General features: G+C 37.6%; 3 protein-coding genes across 3 annotated transcripts in view; 1 reads left to right on the forward strand and 2 right to left on the reverse strand.

Annotated features, from left to right (window-relative positions):
• Positions 1-668: 668 nt before the first annotated feature.
• LOC105677983 (uncharacterized) lies at positions 669-1,972 on the reverse strand. The gene is made up of 4 exons (XM_067346904.1): positions 1,835-1,972; positions 1,513-1,654; positions 1,241-1,312; positions 669-909 (listed from the first exon to the last, which is right to left on the reverse strand). Exons 1-4 carry the CDS (start codon positions 1,885-1,887, stop codon positions 778-780), a joined length of 399 nt encoding a protein of 132 aa, XP_067203005.1. The 5' UTR covers positions 1,888-1,972; the 3' UTR covers positions 669-777.
• Positions 1,973-3,713: 1,741 nt separating this feature from the next.
• Nab2 (Nuclear polyadenosine RNA-binding 2) lies at positions 3,714-9,447 on the forward strand. Its single transcript, XM_012376911.2, has 7 exons — positions 3,714-3,984; positions 4,430-6,244; positions 6,422-6,587; positions 6,819-6,982; positions 7,073-7,376; positions 7,445-7,574; positions 7,662-9,447. The coding sequence occupies exons 1-7, from the start codon at positions 3,946-3,948 to the stop codon at positions 7,891-7,893; spliced, it is 2,850 nt and encodes a 949-aa protein (XP_012232334.1). The 5' UTR covers positions 3,714-3,945; the 3' UTR covers positions 7,894-9,447.
• Positions 9,448-9,744: 297 nt separating this feature from the next.
• Positions 9,745-22,174, reverse strand: part of dlp (dally-like) — a 117,290-nt gene continuing 104,860 nt past the window's right edge. The window contains exons 3-8 of the mRNA XM_012376917.2: positions 19,972-20,114; positions 16,185-16,433; positions 15,580-15,748; positions 14,801-15,200; positions 14,038-14,204; positions 9,745-13,930 (exon numbers count right to left, since the gene is read on the reverse strand). Coding sequence (XP_012232340.1) covers positions 13,563-13,930; positions 14,038-14,204; positions 14,801-15,200; positions 15,580-15,748; positions 16,185-16,433; positions 19,972-20,114 — 1,496 coding nt within the window. The 3' untranslated portion in view covers positions 9,745-13,562. The remainder of the gene's footprint in view (positions 13,931-14,037; positions 14,205-14,800; positions 15,201-15,579; positions 15,749-16,184; positions 16,434-19,971; positions 20,115-22,174) is intronic.

The raw sequence follows: 22,174 nt of genomic DNA on the forward strand, positions 1-22,174 counted from the left end.
AAAATTCTTAAGAACTTTTAAATTTATATATAAGTTTATGAAACTCTAAACAACTTTTAAATTTATATCAACTGCTATTAATACCTCGATATAATTTTCTTAGAGAAAAATTTACTCCAAGCTTGTCAGAAATTTTTTTATTAATATTAAAGTCGCGAGTTGCGTGCAAATGTGACCATGTTATATTTTACATTTATTTATTATTTAGAAATGAATTTTTGCAGAATATTTTATAATGACATGAAGAATACAGAATAGAACGCAAACAGATATTTCATCGGATAAATTCTGCGAAAAATCAGGTATTTTAGAGTTGTAGAATCAGCATTATTATATTTTAAGCTTGAGCTTTACCATCTGTATACAGACTTCAACAGCAGATAGACTTCTTGGCAGTCTCAGTCTTGGCATCCGAGCTTTGTGGAGGGAACAAAGGATATAAATGCATATCGAGTAATGTTCCGAAATTCCCGAAACGGCATTCTTCAAATTCTACATAAATTCAACAGACTTATTGTTTATATACTTTATTATATATATATATATATATATATATATATATTTATATTTATATTATATAGTCATTTAAAAAATTCTATTTTATTGATTTGCAAAGTGTTACTCTTTCTCTACGTAAATATCTGAAAAATTGCGAACGAATAATGCTGTTGATGTAGCAAGAAGTAGTATATTGATCATACTATATATTATTATACAATCAATAATAGAATATTCATTAATGATAGAATTGAACGGGAAATAATGAGTTTCAGCTCGTTAATTCTCTATTATCGACATCGCTTCATCACAAACAACCGCTTTTCCTTCGTGACAGCAAATGGGCTCTGTGCTCTCTAAACCAGTAAATGTCCAAAAAGTCATATTACATGATTTCATATACAGCTCCACCTAAAAAACAAAGAGAGAGAGAAAAATAAAAATGTTTTATGCTATGATTGCGGAAATTAACATTTAAAAGAGTGAAATAATTAAATCAAAATAATGCAATTATGTTTGAGTTATGTAAAATAATATTTTTATATGACTTCTATTCAGTTTTTGTACGTGATTCTAATTGTATTTGCTTATTCATGTTAAATGAAAATAAAAATAAATTTAACATAAAAACAAAATATTTTTTAAATTTAGTAGATATTTTTTTGCTTTAAGTTTTAAGCAAAAATTATATATATATAAATAGATTAGTGAAATTGGATATATTACGTATAATTGGTCACACCTTTAAATTTTCGACATCCATATTTAGCTTTTCACAAATCAGCGCCGGTGCCTTATCTCGAGCACTTTCAGCCTATAAATGCAAAAAATATTATATTTAATATTTTTTTTTTATTTTCTTGCTATTATTAATAATAAAATATTATAATAATTATTTAAAATATTATCCCTACATATGTCCTTTAAAATTAAAAAATAAGAAACACATTTATAGTTAATATTATGTACACGATGGAAATATGTAATACGGAAATAATGTAAAAATGTACTCACCAAGGCGACACATAATTGTTTGCACTTTTCGTTACCTTCTTGATCGCAATTCACATTGTATCGAAGCGTGTGTTCCATTATCGGTTCTATTCCCGGAACAGCGAATACCGAGCAACTACACGCACCCTCCGAAGCTTCTTGCCTTAAAGAGTTATTAAGAGAAGTTGCAATAACCGTAATTGGCAAGATTGTAAAAAGAAACAAATAAAATCCTACATAATATATTCATTCAATCATTCATTCAAAATTTGAAATTGGCTCCTCTACAAACAAGCAATTCTTTTTACAAATACTTGAATAATTATGCCGCGATTTGTCTTACATCGTGAAAGGCAGAATCGTCATCAGGACGACAAAACGCACTGCTCCTTCCATCGCGCCGAAATTACACCTCACGTATTGTCACGTTGCAATCGTCACGAATAAACCTTACCGCGATTGTCACGGACGATCGCACAGAACGCTACATATATAGATTCGCGTAATCATCCCTACCTCTCTTCCTCCCCCAATTGCATATAGTGGAATGCACGCATAATCACGTGATACTATTGTTAATCGCGGTGTCCTCTTCGTAGCGGTTCGAATTTTACATCGATACCCACGCGACGTTCCCACAGAGATAATCACAGTCGCAATGTAACTCGAGAATACGAGAAAATGTGCATATCGTGCGATCGCGACGCGTACATACGTATACGTAACAAACACGCTTTGGAGAAAAAAATATACGCGAAATTGCCATTAACACACGAGTGCCATTAAACGGATGTGTGTGACACTGTTGTTTTCACATTTTATCGATCCAGTCAACACGCATTTTCACATATATATCATTTAGATGTAGCATAGTTGCCGCTGATGGTGCGCAATTATATTTTATTTGGCAGCTACTTTGTCGACAGCTCGCGCAATGAACTTCGATGGAATAAATCTTGCGAATTATCTACTTCGAGAAAATAGCTATCGCAGGCAACGGCGGCAGAAAATCGAAAATTACGCGGCCAATTTTGCGCACCACCCGCTGCGACTGTGCTACACCTAAATTACTTTCGTACGCTTTGCTCACTATCATAAATTACATCTAACATGTTTTAGTAACTTTCTTTCCGTGAGTAATATTTGATATTATTTTTGAAAAATCTTCTGAATCTTGCAATTAGTACAATATATATTTTAATCACATAATAAAATATAAATTTTGCAATTTATAATTATTTTTCGTAAAGATTGTACGCATATATATTAATTATGTTTCTTTCCAAAAAAAAATTAACTGCATTTATGCGTCGAGGCACTCTATTAAGATGCAAGGAGATTAAGATTTTAATGAAACAGTTAAGAAAGTAATATTTTTCACGATGACTTTAATTCAAGGGCTCTTCTGTCTGCATATTGGATAAGCCAACATAATTTTTCTGGTTAATCTCTTCGGTGCGGCAGCATAATATAATTATTCTTTTAATAGATTATTACTTCTTTTAACACACTATCTAATTAAACTGTTAATTAAACGTAAATATTGTTTATAAATAAATAAGTATTCTATACTTATCAGATAAGACTCTCTTTTCTATATATTACTATCTATCATTTTATATTCTATATAAATATATTGATATATATGTATCACGATAAGAGCAATAAACTGAATATAAGCATCTACGAAATGTGAAGCACAGAATATCTGTTTTTGTTGCATATCGCTTCATTTTTCGCAAAATTATAGGATTTTAAAAATCCAGCACATGCCTATTTATGAGTGAACGTGACGTAATTGTATGTGTGTGTACGTGTAGTGTAGGCGTATGTGTAAATTATCGTAACTACGTTACTACGACCAGTTGATCAGTAGATTGTTAGCTTATATAGACTGTATGACTACACTGTCAGTTAGCTTTGGGTAATCAAAATCGGTATCACTCGGGATATGATCAGCAATCGATAGAATTGTTAATATCTTCGCACAGTAAAGTGGTAACAAATAAATTTTATTTTGATTAATGACATTATAAGTTGTTTTAGATATTTAATATAAAAATGTACAAATATTAGATTTATAATAAAAGATTTATAAGGCAATATTTATTTTATAATTTATTATTAGATGTTTCACAGATACGTTGATGATTTACCATTTGTGTCCAATTCGGCTAGCTGCTTCTCATCCTGACCGCAATATCTGAGGGCGTTAACGTGCAGCAAATACTTCGAGTAATATGAATTCCTGCGAGGCCGACTGTCTTTGATAGTATCTCATCAATGACACTGTGAAGGCGAAGACTAGCGAAGACGTTCCATCTATCATGGCGGGGAATGTTTTTGTTCCATAATAGACTGATTCGTAATTGCAGTCGGCTTATCCAGTCGACCGGTTTCTAGCTCTGCGAGGCCTGTTCGACCTGTTTGAAGTTTAGCAATCATTCCGTGATCATGGATACGCGTGGCATCGAAGTCACGAATCAACTCCGAGTGAGTGTTGAAACGTGTGTCTTGGATGTGCACAGTGTAAAATTTGCACGATCCAGTCTGATAGAAATAACTGATTTTCTTGCATGGAAATATAGACTATACATTAAGGTCATGATTATTATATCATAATATCGAATTCTTCAAAAGGATATGAATGTGTATGCATGTGTGCACATTTGAAGTAATATATACTTACACTTTATCAGATCTACGTAAAAATTTCCTGTGTACTGTCAGCTCTGAAACTTGTTTATTTACAAAGCATTGACCTTTGTTTTTATGCATACAAAAATCAGACTGTGAGCATAATTGAAAGTTTTTAAGCACAAATATTTCTAACAGATTTTATTACTAATTGAAAATCAGATTATGTTTCAATCATAGAGTATATAGAACAAACTGTTGTACAATTTTTATTTATATTAAAGTTGTTTTATTTTTTCAGAGCGCCATTCGGGCAAAGCTTATGGAGTTAGGAGTTCGCTATGATGAGGAATTACCAGATTATATATTGGTAATGGTAGTCAATAAGAAATCTCGTCAACAGATGCATGATGATCTAAATTTATTTCTGGAAGATTGCACAACTATATTTGTGGATTGGTTGCACGATCAAGTGCTAAAAAAATTACAGAAAGTCACAGTAGCGAAGAAGAAATCATCACGCGATTTTGTACCTACAGTAGTTGTGAAGCAGGAAGAAGAGAGGAAGAAGAGAAAAATATCCGCGACCTCGTTTCTGGAGGATCAAACAATGGAGCTTTCTACCACTGAGAAATCTTTGGATAAAAATGCAAAGAACGATAAGCAACCATCGGTACAAAAACCACAAACATCTTCCATACTGAATCAAAATTTAGAGCAGAATCACAATAAGAGTACAGAGAAAATTGTCAAGAGTGTACATAGCAGAAACAAAACAGATGAGGCGCATAGTGAATCTCATCAAGAATCGGCCTCTTCGAAAAGGCCACAGAAGAGTTCTGCGCGCGACGATAATACGACGAAAGAAACTGCTAGTTCGGAAAATTTCGTTGTAAAAATCCCGGATTTGCATCGTGACCAAAGACTGAGTGAGGCGTCGGATAAAAGTTTGAAGAGAACACTAGAGGCGTCGAGTAGTTGTCAGGACGGTACAGAGAAAAAGAACAATGAAGCAAAACGGTCAAAACCGTCTGAAGAGGAAAAGGAAGATGTAATCGCGTCATCTTCAGACACAGCTTCCAGGAAACTTAAATCCTGCGTAAATAAGCCAAAGATCACTTCGGTCGTGTCAGTGAAGACTCGGCTCGGCCTGTCATCACCGAGAAAAAAGTTTGAAATTTACAGAGAGAAAGAAGATAACAGTCGCCACCGTCTATCGGAAAAGCGGTTTGAGAAACCGCATCGTTACGAAGACAGCCGCAACAGAAATAGGAATTTCGAGATGGACGATCGAAACTCCAGACGGAACCGCGACGGCGACTCCTTGCGTCATCACGAGACGAACAAAGTCAACGATGTGAGAAGTCGAATAGAGAGCAGCAAAAACGAAAGACTCGGCAAAACTATAGAATCTAGAGAGAGGATCCAAAACTCCAGCTCGAAAACGGATACTGCAAAGAAATCCATGTGCACTGTTAAGGATCGTCTAGGTATTACGGGTATCAATAACAAAGTGCAGAAGCAATCTGTTAAATTGCAGGAGACAGCAGATTACAGACACAACCCAAAGAGTTCAGAACAAATTGGCAACAATAGTAAGAACATCAAGGACAGATTGGGCCCGTTGAGGAACAATTTTAGGCCGGTGCATAAGAGACAGCCTCGCAGTGGCGAAGATAATGAATCTCTGAATTTCGAGAAAGAGGAGAAAGAAGAAGAGGAGGAGGAGACTGAATTGGACAACGACGATCAAACGCTGGCGGGTCCTGTGAAATCGCATATCGTCGCTGTCAACAGATCTACATTCTCGGTCGCCGGAAAGACCGACAAGAAACGTATAAAAGCGTCGAGTGAGGTCCTCTTTAATGCGACTCAACATTCTGGCTACCCGGGATATGGAAGCGCTAAATTGCAGTTGGATAAGGACAGAAATGAATCTAGCGATGTGGACGAGGACGTCGAAGACACGAGATTGTCGAGCAAAGTGATTGTCACGCCAAGACCTCTGAAACCGCTGCAACCAACGCAAAAACGCGCCACGCAGTCGCTTTTATTGAGAGCGGTTGCGGAAGCGAATCAATCAGTCGTCACGCAAAAGAATCCGGAGCCGTCTCTGGTGAGTTTTATTGGATAGGAATTGCAAATATATAAATCACATTTGAATGGAAATCCTTGTAATTGAATGCCGAGAATGAGAATGTCAAAATTTTGCTTAATACCGATATTTTCTGGACAAATTTAAACGTCGAAAAGAAAAAAATGTTTTTTTTCATCAAAAACTCAATTTTGGTAGGACAAGAAGCCGGTCTTAAAACGTCTTAAACCTGCTCCGGCTCGTGATGTAAGTCAAAACTTGTCGGTACATTTTAATTCTAGTAAGAGACTGGTCATGGAAAAGATCCAAGTCGAATTAAACACGGTAGATAATCTGGATGCGGAAGATATCGAGCCCGAGTCTTGTAAGTCCTGCTTTCATGCGAAAACGTGTTCTGGTACTAGCGTTTGAAAGAGTTACGGAAGTTTTTTTTCTAATATCTAACACTAACAATTTAAATACAGTATCAAAAATTAATCAAAGTCGTTCTAAACAAATAAATATTACGATACTAATACTTTCGCGATACGAAGATTAACTCTTTCATCCGACTCCCAGTATTTTTGTAACATATTCACTGTCGCATAATCTCTAGATGTACCACAAGCGGTAACAGACGAGCATATAGGAGTCGTAATGTCGTTATTCCAAAGGAGCGACGACAATCAGAAATTCTTAGTCACTCTGAATGGATACAACAATAATCTCACGAAGGAGAAGATCGGCTCCGAGGACGACGAAGAGCAACTGGAAATGGAGGTAATATTTTTCGTCATTTACAAAGTGTTTTTCTCGATTTTGATTTTTGCGCGCATTCTAGATGCACGATATTCCTCTTCATGCTCGTAGGTGAACGAGGACGACGAGCTTGCGCTATTGACGACGCATAACGAAACGTACGCGGCGCAGAACGAGCTGGAGACAGACGCGTTCAGAATGAAGGCGGATAGAATGGAGGACGATGTCGAGGCCAGTCCGAAGGAGACGAGCGGAGAGGAGAACAATGAAAATTGCAATACGGAGAACGTGGATAAGACTGATGAAGTGCCGCGGAAGCGGAGAAAATTGAGCCCCATAGTATACAACAGATCTCATTCCCCGAGTCCTGTGCGATTGAAATCCAGCGCGGTATTGCCGACACTAACGATCAAATGTATGCATTAAGATTTAATTGTGTCCACGAAGCGCAAAACGTATCGCTACATTGATCTTTGTTTGCAGTTGCAGATAAAAAACCGGTGGAAAGTACAGCCCCGGCCGTTGTAGACAAATCCCGGGAGAATTGTAGGTACTGGCCGAATTGTACGCTGGGCAACAAATGCGCGTACCTTCATCCCCCTGTCATGTGCAGGTAACGTGCTGTGTTTAACGTAGCTTTTGTTCAGCACAGAAACTTGCATTTGATTTTAATATTAATCAACTTCTCTTTTCTCTACAGTGCCTTTCCGGCATGCAAGTACGGAGACAAGTGCGCCTACAAACATCCCAAGTGCAAATTCGGTTTGTCTTGCACAAAGTTAGGCTGCGTGTTCTCTCACCCCGCTCAGCAATGTAAGTATCATCCCTTCTGCACCAAACCAGCGTGTCCGTACTCCCATCCGGTCACTTCCATTCCGACAACGGAGACGACGAGTCAGCGAACAAAGTTCACTTGGCGGCGGCGAGATTGAGTAAACCGCCACGGATATATAAACTTGAATACATCGTTTTAACTGAATTGAAGTTCTGGTCTGCGAGATGTTCCTTTGTAGACCGGCGACGTATCTTTCGTGCGAATGTTTAAATAGCATAAGTTGAAATGAGATCACCATAGCGAAGTTGACTTCGCGATTGAAAAATGTGTTCAAGAAAATATAGAAATATTTGTTGCGATTTATTATATCGGCTTTCCTTTCTCAATCATTGTGTGCAACATGATGGAGAGGCTTTAATTCCAATAATTTTAAACAATTAAAGTTAATCTATCAATTTCAGTTAAATCATTAAAATTAATTGTTGAAGCTCTTTAATTTTTTAATGTAGAATGTTATAAGTAAAGTCTCACTGAGGCAATCTCATTTCGATTTATGTGCATCATACAATGAGCTGCGCATTGTCAGATGAATATGCTCAAGAATGCATCGTCAGTGCGCTTCTAGTATTGTCCTATAGTATATAAATATTATCTACGTAAGAAACGGCCAGAAAAACGACAATTAGATCTGCTCCTTTCAATCATTCTTTCTGTGCTTTCACTTTCGCTGAATCTTCCTTTCTCTTTCTTCCCTAAAGTTAACCAAAGCATGTTGTTACTTTAGATTAAACGAAAAAAAAAAAAAAAATATATATATATATACATATATATATATACAAAAGAGTACAGTTAGAATGACAAACGTATTATAATATATAGTGTCCCCCAAAAATTAGCGAATTTGTTATATCAAATTTTTCTTACTTTAGAATTGGAATTGAGGGAAATCTTAAACATATTTTTACATGATGAAAAAATTTATTGAATTTTATTTTTCAAAATAATTATTTATTTGAATACATAAACTGATCTTTTTTATGTCGATGTGTAATTAGTGTTGAGAAAATTCTTTTTTCATCATTCAAAATTTTCATTACGACCGTTTTTATGTATTGCATACAGTTTGTAAATTTTTCAAATTTAACACACAATTTTACACCGGCTCTCTGTTCTTTTTTTTTCTCAAAAATCTACGAAAAGTCATATGTATATAAAGACTAGATGGACGCATGATAAACGCTGGAAAAAAGTTTGTGAATTTTTGGGGCACACAATGTACTTCGTATCGAGCGTAACATAACACCAATGAATATGTTTTTCGACTTTATAACGATTATATGCTTGTTTTGTAATCAAGAAGTTCTCTTTTTCTAAGGTTACAGATATAAATTGATTATACTTGCCAGTGACTTAATTCGAAATGGATAAAAGCACGCGGTTGTTCTATTGTATTTATTGCGCGCTCGGGCGTTGCATCGATTCCGCCTCCGCGGCCGAGAGGAGGCATCGTGAAAATCAGATACCACATACCACAATACTCGACCACGTTTATGTAATTTACACGAATTGTATAGAATCGTAGGGATCGAAGGTGATTCTGCATTATTATTATTATTATATTTAGTGCTAGTAAACTGTTGCGCATCAGATGTACAATATTACTGAGACGTGTCATTATCAGAAACAAATATACGATGATTTCTGTAAATGATTTCTGTAATTTCTATAATAGTTTTTCCAGCCAAATGTTCAGCAGTGTCGGCAGATTAATATCACATTTGCTCAACATCAATCTGTCGACATTGCTAACATTTTGCTTACTGGCTTGTTTCTGAAACATTCCCCCTTCCCTCTCCTTCTCCTTTTCTAAGGTTTCATAAAAAGTAATATTATGATAGAAAATAAAAGTTAGAAAAATTAATTTTTTTAAATGGAAAATTCATGCATAATCAGCCTCCTTCAACATCGGTCATCTGCAAAGTTATATTGCGCATAAATCAGAATAGACTTTTCCTATTTATATTCTTTATTTGATTACCAAATAAAACTTTATGTCGACATAATTAGCATATTAGCGTGTATACATCACTTTCACACTGTTTAAGGAAATAAAATGTGTTACATTTTTAAAAATATTCGACTATACGCTGCCCTTCGCGCGATCGCGTGTATCTTAAAAAAATCTCAACACAATTTCTTTCATGCACACACTCGTTTACACTCGCACACAACTCTGTATCCGCCTCATCTATATCATGTATAAATCTGTTATGTTCTTTGTCGTACTGGGCACTTGGGGAAACTATATTTCTCCGTCCCATTCTCATCTCCATTGTCATATAGTCTCTTTACCGGAAACCCAAGATGTACGAGATATATACTTCCTTTCTTTATTATATCAACTTTAGAAATTTTTTTCTCTCGAATAAAAAAATTTAGAAAAATGTGCGTAAATGCATTAGGTTTTAGTACAATTTAACTAATTTAATTTAACTTAACAAGTGGAGCAGAATATATTTCTTCAGCGCAGAAATAAGCTCGATAGAGATTTCTTATAGAAAATAGATGAATTAAATTGCATTAAAGAGGATTTAATTCTATGAAAGTGAATATTTCTCTGCTTATCTAATCGAGAGACTATCTACATATTTTAATTCTAAGAAGAATACTTTTACTTCTGAAATCCCTGATTGATTTTTTCTACAAGACTTCAGAGATGTATAGGCAAGAGACAGTATTCAAATCTTTCAAACTGCGATTCAATAATTTAGGAATTCGCGAAACAAATTGGTTTCACAGAATAAATCCCTATCTATCTACTTTCTTTCGTGTCTTCGTTTAACTTTTTGCTGAATGAAAAAGAAATTGCGAACGTTCGAAACGAGATACAATCAGGTTTCACTCACCAATTCATCTCGATTCTACAAATGTATCAATTGCTGCTAAAAATTTTTCCTGAAAACTGTTTTCTGTTACTCGATACCACGCGCATCATATATCCTGCGACGCCGGTGTCTTTAGAAATAGGGTAGGAGAGAAAATAAAAGGGGAGGAAAAAATAATACGTCATATATATATATATGATACGTACATACATACATATATGTATAAAAGTGTGCACAACGTTCTTCGCGAGATAATTTGGCAAGGACTAAAAATATCATACTTACGTGTACATGCGTGAACGGTTTGTGTGTGTGTGTATGTGTGTGGGTGTGTGTGCGTATATGTCGTCGGGGAGGGATCAACGTGTCCGCAATCGACATCGGAAAGACTCGCACACATAAAGCATTCACGTACCGCAGAGTGTTATAATTTTATATTAATTTCATTTCATATATAATATATAATAATAATAAAAATAATAATATTATAATAATTACAAATAATTAGAGTTTTATTCATAATATTCTATTTTAATATTTCACTAGATTTATTTTTTCAATAAATGTCCCTCGCGCGCTCGCGCACCCCTCATCCTCCAACTGCGAGCCGAAAAAGAAAGCGCGGATGAATGGAGAGCGGTCATAATGCTCGATCTATTTGATTTTATCACAGAAGCCCGCCTCCGACCGCCGTTTTCTCACATCACTTTGACACTGTTACCTTCGAGTTGACAATGGCTACGCGAACAATACGGCAAAATAGCGGGTAATATAAGCCGTTGAACGGTATAATGGTATAAGTCATACATTTTGACGAAACATGAATAGCTCGAAGAATGGTTAATATAAAAATACATAACATAAAAAAAAACCGGACAAAAATTTGTTTACACAAGACGCCAGACATTTTACGCAAAAAAGATTTTGTATTTAAGAAGCTTATAATTTCTTAAAAAAATAACTGTTAATTTTATTTACAATTCAACATTATATATCTTACATTTATTTATTAAGTTAAAAAATAACCTCGTAACAAAGTCTAATTAAAAGCAATTGGAAAAATAATGACATTGCTGACAAATACCATCATTTTGTTCGATAGTTCGTACAATGACGAATGCGAAATCGGCCGTTCCACAATACAATATCGAGGAACAAAAGTTCTATTTCCTTTTTACAACTGCACTTTCTACATCATTCATAATTTTTTCGTTTTCCCTTTTCGTTCTATGATGTCTGAAGCGCATGTACATATATTTCATTTCAAACGCGAAAGGTGTACGCGTCTCCGCATTCTTATCACACTCTTTTTTTTTTATTCTTATCGCCATTCTCCTTATTTACATCTTATATCATAACGAATATCTTTCACGCGCGTTTTCCATGCTTTTAATTCTAAAGCAAATTAATGCTACAGTGTTACGGTTCGGTTTCGCGATAATATCAAACATATCCCCTTCGGAATTCACTGAAGCCATTATTATCGATTAATTGCTACTTCCACTTGATTGCATCGTATCGAGCTGTCCGAAGGGATCATATTTGTCATTGGCAATACCGACAGCGCCGAGAACACTGTACTTTCCATTAATAAATCTCGCATATAACGTGAGCCAAGTTGAATCCTCGTCTGGATTTACGGTGTCGCCGCAATCCCGTACTTTACGATTCTTTTGCATCTTTCAATAATTCTATAAAAGATAATAATAATACAATAATGATCTAATGTTAATAGATCGCGTTCATTGCTAATGTAAAATTAAAATCAAGCGGTGTCATTCAGCGCTAAAATTACTCGGTTAAAATCTTCGCACTTCTGTCGCACGAAGCGAAGATTATTTTAATCAATATGGCATATATGTATATACGGGGTCGCAGCAAAAATCCATACATGACGAAACGTCACGAGGACAAGGATTCTGATTGTTCGTGCCTCCTGCCACGTACTCAGGACTCGTGTGCATTCGAAATCCTGTCGAACACTTAATAAATACTCAGTCCTGCTTCCGCTCGTATACTCTGTTCAGTTCGTTTTACGTATATGTTATAATGTTTCCGTCTCTCTCGTCGCATGATTGTTTCGGGTTTGTGTATAACGAAATCGCCGCGATTATCGGCGCATGGGATACATTGCTTTTCAATTACGCTCGTGCAGCGATTATCGACACGCTATGCGGTACGATGTACGCAAGATATCGATAAGTAATCGCACCCGTTTGATCGACGATCTCATCTTTGGCCGTACGATTTGACGCTTATCAAACGCCTGAAGTGTCCGAAATAGATGAAATAGAGGATAATATTACGGTATCATCGAATATTCGGATAAAAAGGGTGAGAAAGTGTGAAAATTCTCAGTTGGCAGTAATATTTCTATAAGGTTAAAAGAGTGCATCTAAAGTTCAGAAAGATTCGATCCGATCCGTATGAGTCATCTCTCCGTGATGATAAATTCTTTACTCGCATTATCGATAATTCGTTCGAACTCGTAATTTCGATTGGCAGTAAAATTCTGACAAGGTAATATAATCTTAAATTCGGAAAGACTCGGTTTAGATTAAAATGCGGTATCCTATCACGGCTGATGATTTCTTTACGCAGAAGCTCGAATTTCGGTAATTCGCGGTAAGAATCTGATACAACGTTAACACGTCTAAAATACTATACATCTAAAATTCCGAAAGGTCGATCAATTGTGTCGATTTAGCGAGTAATTATATCGAGGTCTGGGAATGGATTCGGGGACGCTCCGTTTGCAAAAAACGTCTTCTGACCCATTTCTTCTCGAAGCGTCCTTGGCGGAGCTCCGCGAGATTCGCGAAGCGAGAGTCCGTCGTTAGTCCTCTTCTCATCCTCCATCGATCTCCGTCGGAGATCGTGGCACGCAAACGAATAATATTATTTACACTGCGCTACGCTCACAGTCGCGGGGTCCGCACAATCACAGAATCTCATTGAAGACACCGCCGAACCACATCACCACTATCGGCACCAGGTACGTCGTCAGCGCCCTGGACAGCGACATCTTCTGCCTGCTGGCGCTGCCGCCACTGTCCACGGCGGTGGTTTGGTTGTTACCTGCGTCCGCGTTGCTCGTGCCGGTGCCCTTTTGCGGATCCTCGGCGATGTCCACCTTCGGCGATTCCGGCTCGTGGACAACTGGCGGCAGCGGCTGTTTCTGCGGCGGTTCCGGCTCTGATTCTACGACGCGCGGCTTATCGTAGCCGGAGCCCTCGCCGTAGCCGTCCTCGTCGTCGGTGAACGCACCGCCACCCGAACCGCTGCCGGAACCGTTCCACTCCTCGTCCTCTGTGAAATCAGAGAAATGGTTATTGCTCACATAGGCGTATAAGTACAATTTTAAGCATTACAATAAGATTATTCCAATGAATTGTTGATAATCGTCGGATAATCACCGTTGTCTAACCAGTCGACATCCTGCCCGTTGTATGCCAACTTCAACCTATTTGTGATGCCGCTGAGCGCGAAAATCTGATCCTTCACGATCGTTTTTGTTCCTATGCTGCGTACCTCTGGATTCATCATTTGAGATTCGCCGTCCGAGGACACGGGGTATACGTATCTGAAAGAATAACATGCGCGTACAATCAATCGTGTGCATCGATAATATTCTCGCGACGTCGTGTAACGCACAAAGAATACGCCGTCATATTTCCCTAATTACCGGGTTCATGTCTCTTTAACGATCGTACAACGCGGAGACTAATGACGGGAATGATAATTAAAGGAAGAATACGAAGGTGTGCATGAGTGTACGTTGTTCCAAGTGCATTTCTAATTATTGGATTTACAATTTGAGGAAAGAATACCTCATCATTATACCTAGTTATTATACCAAAATACTGTTTCCTACAACCAAACTATTGCAACGCTTACCACAAACCAAAATATCACTTCAAAATCTAGTTACTTTTTCGCAGAACTTTTTGTTTATTATCAGTTAAAAAATGCAACTAGTTTCCTAAAACATATAATTTATTGTCATTAACTTGAGATATTCCGTGAGATAATTTATATACCAAGCTTTCGATTAATCACTTAAAATTTCATTTGTTTTAATAGAGTTCTCAGTTTGGAGAAGTTTCTCAATCCACCGTGTACGTATACGGTGTTCGCAGCCAAAGAGTTAATATTACAAAGGAGAGATTGTTTACTCACTTGTCCACGTGCGTGCCGTTCCAACATTCCTTCGTGTTGCTGGGTGGCACCGCCAGACCTTCGTTGCACATTCGATAGGGTAAATAGATCCAGAACTGCCTGGAGTCGCGCACCCGCTGGCGTATCTCTTTTACCAGCTTGTCCACGTGAGAAAAGGAGCGATCATCCGTCGTCGTTTCCTGATCGAAGTTCAGGGACTCCAATTCCAGCTCGCGATTGTCTCTACGCCTACGTCTGCCCAGCACCGGTCGACCGCAGCCGGTAAACACTCGCTGCGACACATCCTGGCTGCTCTCCTGGAAGTTCATGATTGCCTCGGAGATCTTCAGATTGATCGGACGCACGAGCACCTCGATGTTGAACGGTCCGAGCAGCCGATCGGCGACTTTGTCTACGGCCTCTGCATTGGAAAAACGAATCGATTAGAATTAAACGCTGCAAATGAAGTTATTATATTTTGCAGAACAGCGCGATGAAGAGAATCGAAAATATTTCGCACAGAATATTGCTATGTTCCGAGATAAATTATTTCTTAATGAAATTTTTTAATCAGAAAAGTGCGAAGCATTAATACTACTATTTTTATTATTTAGTTTTCGAAATAATTTTCTTGTAATAAATGTCGTATCGTTTTATACGAACGAAATATGATATGATACGAAAACATTTGCAGCGTATCACAATGGATTGCACGCATGTGTACGTCGATGATTAGTGTTCTTTCGGTATAATAGCCGATAGTCAAGCATAAAGGCATTGAAGGAGGATAAATTGCTCACCAACGAACTGATTCCATTCAGCGTCGAGTGCCGCGTGATGCGCCAAGCAACCCTTCATCACATTGGTACACATGTCGCCGCACGCCAGCACGGTGCCCGGTATACCACTACAGGATGGACAGACTGTCATCCTGGTCACGGCAGCTGCGCATTCTATCGATGGTTTTAGCTGTAATCAACAAAGAATATGTTCTATAATCAATACGCGATTACGGCGAAATAGTGGCGTAAGAAGCACAAGCATTCGTGAATTTTAAAGAAATAATTACAAAATTAATTTAAAAAAAAAGATGAATAGCGATATTACATTACATGTATGCTACGTTTAGCCGAACTATGCATGTATCTTACAAATTATTTATTAGTTATTTAAAAGAAATATCAAAGCGCTTGTCAAATAAATTTGTTAATTCTCTCCTAAAGTTTCTCTAAAAATTAGGGAGTTTTTGGAAAGATCCAAGACCAAAGTTTTAATCATTAAATTGAATGCCGAATGCAAATCAGACATATTTCTAATAAAATCTGCTTGAAAATTGGTTAATAAATGCAGTTAAACTGAAGACTGCAATCGCTTTGGGCTATCTCGATCTTCAGCACGCTCTTACCGTTTGCATATTTTTCAGCACGTTCGCGGCGATCGTCAGAGCTTGGCTGAAGGCTCTTGTAGCCACAAAGGATCGTTTGACTTGCACGCTTAATTTCTGCGGCACGTCCCCGAATGGTCGCATTTCCTTCATGTGGTCGCTTACACATTCCAGATATTTATTGTCAAAGTTGTACTGACTGTTGAGCACCGTGAACATCTTCTGATAAAGAGTGTTAAAGAAATTGTCCATAGCGTCATCGAGGTCCACCTGGAATGCACGAATAATATATATTTTTTTATATGTCCAATGCATTTCAATATTATATATATATACGTACAATAACATATATTTTTTATCTTGAACACACACACAAGCATATGCAAAAACTTTTAATCAAAAAACTCAAACAAAAGTTTAGAAAATATAATAGTAATTTATTAATTTTTTTCTTTATTATAAAATTAATTTTTATAAATTTGTTAAGAACGTCATAAAATAAAAACATGATTTATTGACCAAAAAATATAACTTTAAAATACTAAATATGCGAAAAAATTATTATAAATCCAATTATAAATTAGTGTCATAAATTTAATTTTAATGCTTATACAATCAAACTGTATTAATCACAAGTCAATGATAATTCGGTAATAATTATTCAGAAGACAGCTCGTACTTTTTCAGCTTTAAATAAATTGCGTTGGACCCAATCATGACTGGGATTAATCGAAAATCGATAATCGAGTCGCCAAGCCCGGTAGCTGAATGAAATATTAATGACTTCCAGCAATTACTCGCGCAATTAGAATACAAGAGCGCCTGCTAAGAACTCGATCTCGCTGCTACGATCTTGTACATTGCGAATAAAACGAAGAAGCGAGAGATAGAAAAGGACAGAAGAATAAATTGATTCGATATATTTAATCCATGAATGCTCCCGACGCAAAACACAGTTTTAACATCGCCATTTAGTTTAATCACATGCTTTTAAGATATTAAGTAAAACAAAAATAAATTACACTTATTCGGAATTTCAATCTTTCGTGTTCTCAATAATAAAAACAATTAACCAATTATTGTATAATATTGTACAATTTGTACTTGTATATAATTCCAAGCTTCCAATATACTTTCCAATTACCATCATTCAATTATCTTGAGTGTTTTGCAAAATTTCGAACCTTTCCAAAACATAACACGATCAAGTTGCAAAATAAAAAAAATCTATGATAAAAATTTCAAGTGATTCTGTTATAAAATATTGCGATAAACTCCTAAAAATTCCGACAAACGCCATTTTGCTCTCAAATTTTCGTCCATGAAACAATATCTCGTACAGTCGCGCGACGTTTGCGCGTTAAAAACGCCCCGAAACGCGACAGATTAATATCAGCGATAAATTTATTAGCGACGCGTTAACGCACGATAACGCCGTGCTGCGACAATAATGCATTCACGCGACCGGCACTTCGATTCTTTCGCATGTGCATGCGGAACAGGTTCGAGTGGCGCCGGTGAATAATTTGAAAGGCAATTTGAATGACAATCGACAAACCGGCTCGTCTCCATCGTCGTCTTTCTCTCTCCCTTTTGATCCCGCATGACGAATTGTACGACAATATCGCATACCTGTCACGCATCCCTCTTCGAGTCGCTAGGCAGCAGCTATTATTAACACTTTGAGTTCTATCATGATAATAGTGCGACGCCGAAGCGATTATAACGCTTCGCACGTACTTTCCATTAAAAATATTATATTACGTGTCATATTTCTCAAAAATACAACTTCGTGTCTTAAATGTCAACGAGGGAACAATTCTTGTTTTTCCAAACGTAAAATTTAACAATTCAGCAGAGAAAATCTGCTAGCACGTGCGTTTAAGTTAGCGGAATCTCTTGTTTAATTTTGAAACATAATTATGCTGTCTGTTCAATGTAGAGCTTGAGGAGAAATAGCATCGCTTACTTCTACCGTTCAGAGTCCTTTCCTTTGTAAATGTCCTTACGCGTAAACTGCAGATTTAATCTTGCAGTACTTTACGTTGTTATGCATCATTCTTATTTCGCCGTAATGCGCCCGCCGGTCTCGCATCCTCCGGTATCCTCCTAAGCAATCGGAACTTTATTACATCTCGCGCTTGCTCCGGATTCTTCATTCGTTCGTTCGCTTAATAACGCGCTTTCTGGCGCAACACCACAGCGTGCGCGATCGTGTTTCAAGTAAAATTAAATTCCATCTCGAGACGGACCCGAAGACGCCCGCGCCCGACTGAGGAGGGCGGCGAGCTCGGAAAATTCGATAAATTGCAGTATAATTGTGGAAGCACTTCGATAGACAGATAGGTACGCGAAGGACGCATACGGGACCCTTTCAAAGTTGCGGGATATTTTCGCTTTCACCGACCGGCAATCCCTTTATCGAGACACGATGCCGACGACGTCAAAAGCACATTGATTAAACTCGCCTTCGCACGCGATTCCACTCCAACTTTCGAACCTGGGAAAGACGCAGACCGGACATCGTAGACAGAGGGTTGCTCGCAATTTTGATAGAAGTTATCGAAAAGAAGGGTAAAAGTCGGTTCACGTCGGTTTTTCGCGACGATTGTTTGGAATAATTTTCCCGAGAAAAGATTGGGATCAAAAATACGACTCTTGATACAAGAGTGGAGTTAACAATTTAGTTAACAATTTGTCGAGTCCATTTTAAATATAAAATCATAACAAAAATTGCACTACTCAACGAAATAATTTTTTAACGATTTTTTTTTTAAAACTCTTTAAAAGCTATTGAACTTCTTTAAACTCTTACAGTTGTAGGAAAAAAAATGATAATTAAAAGTTTAGAGCATGTCTTGGATTTTTTGCTATAAAACAAAGTTTTTACTTCCTCAGTTCGTGTTTCTGACGTGTTTCCTGATAATAACTTTGCAATATCACTGTCACGATACTAACGTTGTAAGGTAAATTGACGCGTAATACGTTGCGTCACGTCACGTCGTGTTCAATGTGGATCGATCTTAAGAACGATAACTTCGAATAGCCGGAGTGAACAATGTCTGTAGCGCGAGGAAAAGGATATAAATTTTTCCCTTTGAAAATCAAGATATCGCGTCATCTGTCGAATTACAGAGACTCGATAACAGCGCCGCGTTCTTGTTTCGTTTCTGCTTCAATCGATAGTTGCGACCGACTCGAAAGTGCTCTTACTTTACGTAATTATACGCTCGCAATTCTTTAAAAAAAATTTATTGAGCGTTTCTCTTATTTACTGATACCTTAGATCCCTTACTAATGCGCCGGGAGGGGTGTCGTCGGGCGTAATTGCGCGAAACGGGTTGTAATAAACTTTAGATCGCCGAGACGCGCCTTGGCAGCTCGGGAAATTTTCTTCACAGCTCGCCATCCTATTTATTCGCGCTTAATGCACCGGGCGAAGAGTGCCGGGGGGCAAAGAAGGCCGGGAGAAGACGGGAAAATTAATGCGCGATTGCAATTTTCACCGGTACAACGGGGACACCGCGTGACATCAAACGAAAAGTAAATAAATTGCTCGGGGTTGAAAGAATATTGCTCTCCGCGGAACCAATAATTTCGGAAAATAGAGAAAGAAGAACTTGTACTCGGAACTATTCCTTTTCGCGAATACCGAAACCTTGAATATTGCAATTATTTGAATACAAATTGCAGAGATATCTGCTGCAAATGGAATTTTCAGCGAATAGTAAAATAAGTTTGTACACGCCTTTTCTAGCATGGAGAATCTTAATTTGAAGAAAAAGAGAATGAGGAGAAAGAAACTTACCGTTCCCTTCAGATAATAACTCTCCAGTTCCTTGAAGAAGTCCGTGAAGACATACGAATTCTGTTCGTAAAGGATGCCGTAGGTCTTCTTGAACATCTCGTGAAAGCCCTTCTTGCTGTCTAACAGTAGTTCCTTGAAAAAATCTAAAAAAAAAAAACAAAAAAAAAGTTTTTTTTATTTACAATTGCGATTTATTAATGAATTCTTAAAATAACTGTGACAATGCTTGATTACAGCTTTTATTATTGCATTGTTACAACTTCTGGTTATGTGTCTTTTTGTTCAAAAAGTATATCATCGTTATTTTTTTTTTTCTACATAACATAATATGAAGAAGTTCTATATACGTGGAAATCTCGAAATGGCTTATCGCGACAAGTTTCCCGGCGCTTTGACACCTTTCGCAGCGGAAAATCGCGGCCAAGCGCGAAACGGGAAATTAGCCGAGATTTCAGGGTGCGAGTCGTCGTCGTCGTCGTCGTCGTCGTCGTCGTCGTCGTTTGCAGTGGTCGTATCGCGAATTAAAAGCTCGGCGAACTTGCGGCAACTCTAGCCAGTCGCATCCGTTGCCTTCTCGACTCCCTCCCCTCATTCCTTTCTCCCCTACCCTTCTCTCTTTCCCTCATTCTCGGCATCTCTCTCGCCGTCAAGTGCGTCTGTGCTTTTTACACCCCGGCGCGATGCCGGTCGTCGGCATCGCGGACTCGTGACAGAGAGGGAGCCCGTCGCTAAAAGGAATTTTAATCACATTCCCCGCGGCTGAAGTGACGATAAGGAGGTTCGACGATGGGCAGGGGCGAGGGTTGCGAAAGCGGCGGCGGCGGCGGCGGCGGATCGGGAGCGGAAAAACACTGCTTATCTTGCTCCTGCTGTATTACACGTGTACCGCCCGCGCTGCATTTTGTCCCTCGAGAGTTGCGGTTTTTTTTCTGTCGCAAGACCGAGTCAATAGTATCGTTCCGTTGCCGTGACATTTCGATGTCCGTGTGTCTTGCAACTTTATTATTAGATTTATTAACAACTATGCCTTATTGTGGAAATAATTGTTCGGCGGAATAGGTCACGAGGCAGTAGGTCAATATTACATTCACCGCACAAGCAATATAACCACATATAAAATCACAATTAGCATTCAATTAAAACAAATGTCAATGTAAATTTATTGCTAGAACGTAGATATTTCCGATTACATAATTTAAACGAAATAAATATATCACAATTTGGAATTAAGTAACAATTTATAACGTGTCTATGAATATAATATAATATATATTATATATTATGCACTGAAGTCTACAATGAAAAAAATTATTCAGTGCTACTTTTTGCTCAGCGCCAAAATCTGTTTAAATCATAGTTCATCAAAGACGATCTTTGATCGAATCTATTCAAGAGTGTCCATCAAAGTGCGAGTAATTAGCGTGAAAATTAGGACACGCTCCAACTCGAGAAGCATTCTGGGTGTCTAACGATCCTGGTTAACGAAATTACTCGAAGGCGAAAGCTTCTCGGTCTTCCATCTTTTCCGCTGCACGTAGGCGGCGAGGCCCTTTTGAGGCGCTATCAACTCGGATACGTACTCACTTTACCTAGCACTTCTCTCGATGGAAGTTCATAGAACCTTTGCGAAGCACAAGAATCCTCCATCGCTTATACAGGACGTGCCACGACAGAATATTTCATTTACATATACTTGGAGTCAAAATAATGCATAACTTTTCTTTCTATTTTAAATTAAGAAAAAATAAAAAAGAAAACTACATTTTATACAATAATTTATAATTTTATATCATCTGGCGCAGAAAAATTTTTCGAAAATATTTAGAACTACTTTAAAGATAGGGATTTTTAATGTTTTTTCATTTGTTTTTCTTTAATGCTATTCTATAGATTTAATATTCACGAATCTATCGGATTTCGATAATAATTTTTCTATTTTATGAGATATCTCGCTGCTTTTTTTTTCCTGCAAAGTGCACGAATGTAAATATTCTGTCGCGGAACACCCTGTATGTAGGGCGACCCCGGCGTGCCCGAGACAATGCGATTTTCCTCGTTCATCGATATTCTATATGGTGAAACAACGGGGAAAGTCTCACCGTAACTCATGCATTACATTTCTACATAACGTGACATACGGCTTTTGCAGCCTAAATCCGTGAATTCTCAAAGCCTGTCAATTGTACAGACACTTCATAGGAAT

Source organism: Linepithema humile, chromosome 1, assembly GCF_040581485.1.
Source record: "Linepithema humile isolate Giens D197 chromosome 1, Lhum_UNIL_v1.0, whole genome shotgun sequence".
Classification (NCBI taxonomy): domain Eukaryota; kingdom Metazoa; phylum Arthropoda; class Insecta; order Hymenoptera; family Formicidae; genus Linepithema; species Linepithema humile.

Bases quoted from the DNA above. Each gene is read 5' to 3' on its own strand.
- LOC105677983 (XM_067346904.1), bottom strand. From the start codon at position 1,887: ATGGAAGGAGCAGTGCGTTTTGTCGTCCTGATGACGATTCTGCCTTTC. The intron at 1,655-1,834 runs GTAAGACAAATC...TAACTCTTTAAG, and splicing joins ACGATTCTGCCTTTCACGAT to GCAAGAAGCTTCGGAGGGTG. The intron at 910-1,240 runs GTGTGACCAATT...TTTGTTTTTTAG, and splicing joins TGGATGTCGAAAATTTAAAG to GTGGAGCTGTATATGAAATC.
- Nab2 (XM_012376911.2), top strand. From the start codon at position 3,946: ATGGATACGCGTGGCATCGAAGTCACGAATCAACTCCGA. The intron at 3,985-4,429 runs GTGAGTGTTGAA...TTATTTTTTCAG, and splicing joins AAGTCACGAATCAACTCCGA to AGCGCCATTCGGGCAAAGCT. The intron at 6,588-6,818 runs GTAAGTCCTGCT...CATAATCTCTAG, and splicing joins AGATATCGAGCCCGAGTCTT to ATGTACCACAAGCGGTAACA.